The sequence below is a fragment of the Rhinopithecus bieti genome, unplaced genomic scaffold (genome assembly GCF_001698545.2).
Source record: "Rhinopithecus bieti isolate Rb0 unplaced genomic scaffold, ASM169854v2 scaffold_9449, whole genome shotgun sequence".
Taxonomy (NCBI): domain Eukaryota; kingdom Metazoa; phylum Chordata; class Mammalia; order Primates; family Cercopithecidae; genus Rhinopithecus; species Rhinopithecus bieti.
The window spans coordinates 587,627-594,868 of NW_016806089.1; the positions used below are offsets into that span (position 1 = coordinate 587,627).

The following is a 7,242-nucleotide window of genomic DNA, read 5'->3' on the forward strand; positions in this document are numbered from 1 at the left end:
TTTGCACCTTCAAAGCTATCACTCCAATAAGACACTTATTCAATTAAACAAATGATCTTAAAAACTATTTTAACAATGTACAAATATATTCACAACATAATCTGCTTATTAAGACTTCAACAAAGTTTATGGTACCTACCACAGAATTTACAAATGCCTACAATAGTTTGTAGATTGGTTTACAGTTACACAGAATGCTTTAAGAAATACCATCCATACAAATGCATAATTTACAATATCCCCATTATAGCAAGAAAAAAATAGATTCAGAAAATAAAATGTCTTTTAGGCATTTATTACGCCAAGTATGTAAATGATTACTCTCATTATGACATGAGAATTATGCTCTTTTAGTGGTAAAAGATCTATTAGCTCAAGGTCCACTGAAGAGCTTTCAATCCTTTCTGCAAAATAACAGAACAGCAGCAACCTCTGGGTACGCCTTAAACAAACTACAATGATTCCACTTACATTAACTGGGCCTTCAGTAAATGACTTCTTACAAATAAAAATAAGATTTTAGAAAGGAGTTAATACCACTGGCCCTAATTGTTTTCACTTGCTTGTATATGTCTAAGAAATTTCCCCATGAAGTACATATTAAAAACTAACAATAATTTATAACTTATTAAGCCAAAGTGCTCACTCTTACCATGGAAGCAAAATTTACTCCTGAAAATAGTCTACGGAAATAATACGTAAACACATAGAGCTTTGAGACAGACGAAGAACATCCTCCTATGTTTTATGGATCAAAATGCAAAGGTCTCCATTACCTATGTAAATAAACACTTTCATTAACTTGGGATATACTGATATTACATGGCTGTGTGCATACCTATGGAACATGTGCATACCTACAACACAGAATAAATCCAACATATGCTTTCTAGTCCCAAATGCTTAAAATAAAAACTTCATATGAAACTACTTTTCCTTTTTATAAATAAAGTTTTTTTTTTGTTTGTTTGTTTTTGAGGCGGAGTCTCGCTCTGTCGCCCAGACTGGAGTGCAGTGGCCAGATCTCAGCTCACTGCAAGCTCCGCCTCCCAGGTTTACGCCATTCTCCTGCCTCAGCCTCCCGAGTAGCTGGGACTACAGGTGCCCGCCACCTCGCCCGGCTAGTTTTGTATTTTAGTAGAGACGGGGTTTCACCGTGTTAGCCAGGATGGTCTCGATCTCCTGACCTCGTGATCCGCCCGTCTCGGCCTCCCAAAGTGCTGGGATTACAGGCTTGAGCCACCGCGCCCAGCCTTAAATAAAGTTTTTAAGTGGAAAAACAAAGCCAACACTCCTCGTTGCAACATGGACTAAGCTCTAAAAGGTTCAGAGTCAAGAATCTCTTCAGTTGTTCCCCAATGTAACAAAGCACATTAAGTTTTCTCTATTCAGGAAGTCTGATCATCTCCAGTGTTTTGTCGTAAGAACTGCTTTCCAAAATATGAAGTAGCCATGCTGGTTAAATTCTTTCTGCTGCCCACCTTACACCTGATGTAACCATACAGGTTGGCACCTTGTAGCACCACACCCATGATAACCACCGCCAACCATTTTACTCTGAAGGAGAAGAGTGCACTAAAGGCAAATATCACCCATAGCACTGGACAGGCAATAAGTCCCAACCAAAAGATTCTTGATTCAGCCTCTGACATAGTTTTATTCTCTTGAGAGGACTCCTTTCTCGATTCAAACACCCAGTGGCTCTTTCCATCTTCATCAATGTGATTGCACCAACGTAGGCCAACCATTAGTCTACCTGTGACATTCTTCACTGCCCAAAAGTCACACGACAATAACAAGATAATTGTCACCATACAGGTAATAAAGCTGCTGCTGAGCAACTCACAGAGAAGGTAGATGACGATTGCACTGACTCGAAAGAATAAGTGGAAAAATGATGCTACTTGATGTCTGATTTTGGATTTTCTTGGTCTATTAGTCATCTCCTCTTCTGCATCAAACAGGGAAACATCTTCAGTGTCATCATTACTATCCTGCTGCAACATGGCGGCCCTACGCCAGCCCTACTTCCGGGAGCCACGTCAGCGCAGCAGCATACCCTAATTTTGTATTTTTAGTAGCAATGGGGTTTCACCATGTTGGCCAGGCTAGTCTAGAACTCCTGACCTCAGGTGATCCGCCTGCCTTGGCCTACCAAAGTGCTGGGATTACAGGCATGAGCCACTGTGCCCAGTCTTTTTTTCTTTCTTTAATAGTGTATTTTGTTTGTTTGTTTGTTTGTCTTTTGTTTTTTGAGATGGAGTCTTGCTCTGTCACCCAGGCTGGAGTGCAGTGGTGCGATCTCGGCTCACTACAAGCTCTGCCTTCCGCGTTCACGCCATTCTCCTGCCTCAGCCTCCCGAGTAGCTGGGACTACAGGTGCCCGCCACCACGCCCAGCTAATTTTTGTTTTAGTAGAGACAGGGTTTCACCATGTTAGCCAGGATGGTCTCGATCTCCTGATCTCGTGATCCGCCCACCTTGGCCTCCCAAAGTGCTGGGATTACAGGCATGAGCCACTGCACCCAGCCTAATAGTGTTTTTTATGTTGTGTTTAATAAATCTTTGCTAAACTCAAGATCAGTAAGATTTTCACCTATGTTTTCTGTTAGAAGTATTATAGCTTTATCTCTTCCAATAAGTCCTGTTTTTGAGTTAGCTTTTGTATATCATCATGTGAGGTAAGGATTGGAGTTCATTGTTACGGCTATCCAGTTGTTCCAACATCATTTGTTGAAAAGCTTTTTCTTTATTTAATTGCCTTGGCAATTTGGTTGAATTCAGTTGTCCATATGCCTGTGGATCTATTTCTGGGCATTCTATTCTGACCCATTTATCTATTTGTGTGTCTTTACATCAGCACTGTACAGCCTGGATTATTTATTTATTTATTTATTTATTTATTTATTTATTTTTTGAGGCAAAGTCTCACTCTGTCACCCAGGCTGGAGTGCAGTGGCCCCATCTCAGCTGACTGTAACCTCCGCCTCCCAGTTCCAAGCGGTTCTCCTGCCTCAGCCTTCTGAGTAGCTGGGATTACACCTGCATGCCACCACACCTGGCTAATTTTTGTATTTTTAGTGGAGACAGGCATGAGCCATGTGGCATGAGCCACGGCACCTGGCTTGATTTTAGTTATTTTAGATCCTTTGTATTTTGATACACATTTTAAAATCAGCTTGTCCATGCTGGGCGTGGTGGTTCACGCCTGTAATCCCAGCACTTTGGGAGGCCGAGGTGGGCGGATCACAAGGTCAGGAGATGGAGACCATCCTGGCTAACACGGTGAAACCCCGTCTCTACTAAAAATACAAAAAATTAGTTGGCCGTGGTGGCGGGCGCCTGTAGTCCCAGCTACTCATGAGGCTGAGGCAGGAGAATGGCATGAACCCGGAAGGTGGAGTTTGCAGTGAGCCGAGATCGCACCACTCACTCCAGCCTGGATGACAGAGCCAGACTCCGTCTCAAAAAATAAATAAATCAAATAGAATAAAATCAGCTTGTCCATTTCTTAAAAAAAAACACAAAAATTGTCTTGATACTTGGATTGGGTTGATCCTGTAGATCAATTTGGGAACAACTGACATGTTGACGATATTGATTCTATCCGCGAACACTGTGTATCTCTCCATTTTCTTAGTATTCTACTTTTGCTTAGTGTATTTAGAGTGTCAGAGTACAGGTCTTGGACATGTTTGTCATTTTTATGCTGAAATATCTATTTTCAATTTTCTTCTAAATGGCCGTTTTAAACATCAATTTCGGGCTGGATACAGTGGCTCATGCCTGTAATCCCAGCACTTTGAGAGGCCAAGGCAGGCAGAGCACCTGAGGTCAAGAGTTCAAGACCAGCCTGGCCAATATAGTGAAACCCCTCCCTACTAAAAATAAAAAAATTAGCTGGGCGTGGTAGAGCACACCCGTAACCCCTGCTACTAAGGAGGCTGAGGCAGGAGAATGCTAGAGCCCGGGTGGTGGAGCTTGCAGTGAGCAGAGATTGTACCACTGCACTGCCTTGGCCTCCCAAAGTGCTGGGATTACAGGCATGAGCCACTGTGCCCAGCCTGAAATTGATGTTTAAAATGGCCATTTAGAAGCAAATTGAAAATAGATACTTCAGGATAAATTTGACAAGACTCCTTCTCGAAAAAAAAATTAATAAATAAAAAATCAACTTCGAATGTTCGTTGCTGTTATCTAGAAATACAGTTGATATTTATTCATTGACCTATCCGACAAGCGTGCAAACTAATTTATCAGTTTTAGTAACTTTCTCATAGATTGTGTAGGTTTTCTTCAAAGATGATCATGTCTTTCAAAATAAAGACACTTGTGCTTCCATTTCAATCTGGATTAATTTTTTTTTTTTCTTTGCACTGGCTAAACCCCGGTGAATGTTGGATGGAAGTTGTGAGAGCAGACATTCTTGTCTTGTTCCTGATCATAGGAGAAAAACATTCAGTTTTCACCATTAAGGATGATGCTCGCTGTAGAGTTTTCTGTACTTCTATTTTTTTAAATCAGGTTGAGGAAATTTCCTTTTCTTCTCTGTTTGCTGGGAGTTTTGATCAGGAATGGATACTGGATTTTGTGAAAACTTTTCTGAACCTGTGGAGATGTTCACAGGCATTTTCTTTTTCAGTCTGTTAATACGGTGAATTAAATTCATTGAGTTTTAAAACATGATAAAATAACCTGGCATTCCCAGGAAAAATCCCACTTGGTCATGAGTATTATCCTTTTTCCATATTTTGGGGTTTGATTTGCTAAACATAGGCCTATTTCCCATCTGTCGATCCTTTCTGGGGGTGGAGGACATCTGCTCATACCTTTCGCACTGTCTTAAATGGATTTTTTTAAGTTACTGAATTTTAAGGGTTCTTTGTATATTTTGGATTCAAGGTCGTTATCAGACGTGCGTTTGACCAAAATGTTCTCCCAGTCTGTGCCTTGTGACTCTATTCTCTTAGCAGTGTCCTTTACGCTGCAGAAGTTTATAATTTTAATAAGTCCAACTTACTACATTTTTTTTTTCGTGGGCCATAATTTTGGTGCTGTATCTAAAAATTTCCTCATCAGCTGGGCATGGTGGTGCATGCCTGTGGCCCTAGCTGCTTGGGAGACTGAGGTGGGAGGATCACCTAAGCTCAGGAGGTTGGGGCTGCAGTGAGCTACTGTCACACCACTGCATTCCAGCCCGGGCAACAGGGCGAGACTGGATCTTAAAATGAAACAAAACAAAAAGTCATCACCAAACCCAGAGTCAAGTAAACTTATCCTGTGTTATCTTCTAGGAGCTTTATCGTCCTGCTACGCTTTTAGGTCCATAATCCATTTTAAGCGAATTTTTGTGAAGGGAGTAAGGTCTATGCCTAGGTTCTTTTGTTCTCCTCACATGTCCAGGTGTTCCAGCACCATTTGTTGAAATGATTTTCTTTTGTCTGTCAAATTGCCTTTACTTCTGTGTCAAAGATCAGTTGATTATTATGTTTATGTGAGCCTATTACCTCTGTGCTTTCTATTCTGCCCGTTGGTCTATTTCTCTATTCTTTTGCCGATAACACACCGTCTTCGTTACTGTGGCTTTGTAGTACATCTTGAGGTCGCGTAGGCTCAGTCCTTCAACTTTGTTCTTTTCTTCAATACTGCGTTGGGTATTCTGGATCTTTTGCCTTTTTTTTTTTTTTTTTGAGGCGGAGTCTCGCTCTGTCGCCCGTACTGGAGTGCAGTGGCCAGATCTCAGCTCACTGCAAGCTCCGCCTCCCGGGTCCACGCCATTCTCCTGCCTCAGCCTCCCGAGTAGCTGGGACTACAGGCGCCCGCCACCTCGCCCGGCTAGTTTTTTTTTGTATTTTAGTAGAGATGGGGTTTCACCGTGTTAGCCAGGATGGTCTCGATCTCCTGACCTCGTGATCCGCCCGTCTCGGCCTCCCAAAGTGCTGGGATGACAGGCGTGAGCCACCGCGCCCAGCCCTTTTGCCTTTTTATATAAACTTTAGGATCTGGCTGGGCACAGTCTGGCACTTTATGCATTGCATAGGACCTTCACAGCTGTGTATTTCTGCTTGCCCCTCCCCAGGCTCTGTGTTCTTGCTGCCATACATTTCACTTACTTCATGTTATAAGCTTCAAATTATGACCAGGTACAGTGGTTCACACCTGTAATACCAGCACTTAGGGAAGCCAAGACGGGTGGATTACTTGACGCCAGGAGTTCAAGACCAGCCTGGGCAACATGGTGAAATCCCGTCTCTACTAAAAATACAAAAATTAACTGACCATGGTGGCACACACCTGTAATCCCAGCTACTTGGGAGGCTGAGAGGCAGGACAATCACTTGAACCTGGGAGGCGGAGGTTGCAGTGAGTGGAGATCATGCCACTACACTCCAGTCTGGGCAACAGAGTGAGACTCTAACTCAAAAAAAAAAAAAAAAAACAAAAGCTTCAAATTACATTCTTACTATTTTGTTTTAAACAGTCAGTTATCTTTTAAAAGATTTGAAAATCTCTTTTCCTTGCCAACAGCGCTCACGCAAACATGGTGAACGTCCCTAAAACCTATCAGATGTTCTGTAAGAGGTATGACAAGCACCAGCCCCTCAAAGTGACCCAGTACAAGAAGGGCAAGGATTCTCTGTATGCCCCGGGAAAGTGGCGTTATGACAGGAAGCAGAGTGGCTATGGTGGGCACTCTAAGCCGATTTTCTGGAAAAAGGCTAAAACTACAAAGAAGATTGTGCTAAGGCTTGAGTGCGTTGAGCCCACCTGCAGATCTGAGAGAATGCTGGCTATTAAAAGATGCAAGCATCTTGAACTGGGAGGAGATAAGACGAGAAAGGGCCAAGTGCATTGGCCAAGTTTATTGTCTTTTATGAAGACAATAAAATCTTGAGTTTATGTTCACTTCAAAAAAAAGAAAAAAGAAAAAAGAAAAAAGAAAAATCTACCATTTCTGGTATTTGTCATCGCTTTGTGTAGATCAACTTCCATCTAGTATAATTTTTCTTCTGCTTGAGGGATGTCCTTTAAGAAATTTTTTTGTGTGTCTGTCTGCCGGTTATGAAAACTTTTAGCTGAAAAAAAAAAAGATGTTTGTTTTACCTTCAAGAAATTTTTTCTGGATATAAAAATTCAAGTTGACAGTTTTTTTATTTTCTTCCAGAACTTTAAAGCTGTTGCTTTACTGTATTCTAAATTGTGTTGCTTCTGGTGAGATGCCTGCTGTCATTCTCATTTGGT

General features: G+C 41.8%; 1 protein-coding gene and 1 pseudogene across 2 annotated transcripts in view; one reads left to right on the plus strand and one right to left on the minus strand.

The window, feature by feature from the left end:
• Window positions 1-1,255: 1,255 nt before the first annotated feature.
• Window positions 1,256-2,053, minus strand: LOC108531322 (Golgi apparatus membrane protein TVP23 homolog B pseudogene; annotated as a pseudogene). Its single transcript, XR_001886133.1, has one exon. The product of XR_001886133.1 is annotated as a Golgi apparatus membrane protein TVP23 homolog B pseudogene (transcript).
• Window positions 2,054-6,541: 4,488 nt separating this feature from the next.
• The window catches only part of LOC108531313 (60S ribosomal protein L36a-like), a 24,207-nt gene continuing 23,506 nt past the window's right edge, over window positions 6,542-7,242 (plus strand). Inside the window, exon 1 of the mRNA XM_017874685.1 lies at window positions 6,542-6,847. Coding sequence (XP_017730174.1) covers window positions 6,542-6,847 — 306 coding nt within the window. The remainder of the gene's footprint in view (window positions 6,848-7,242) is intronic.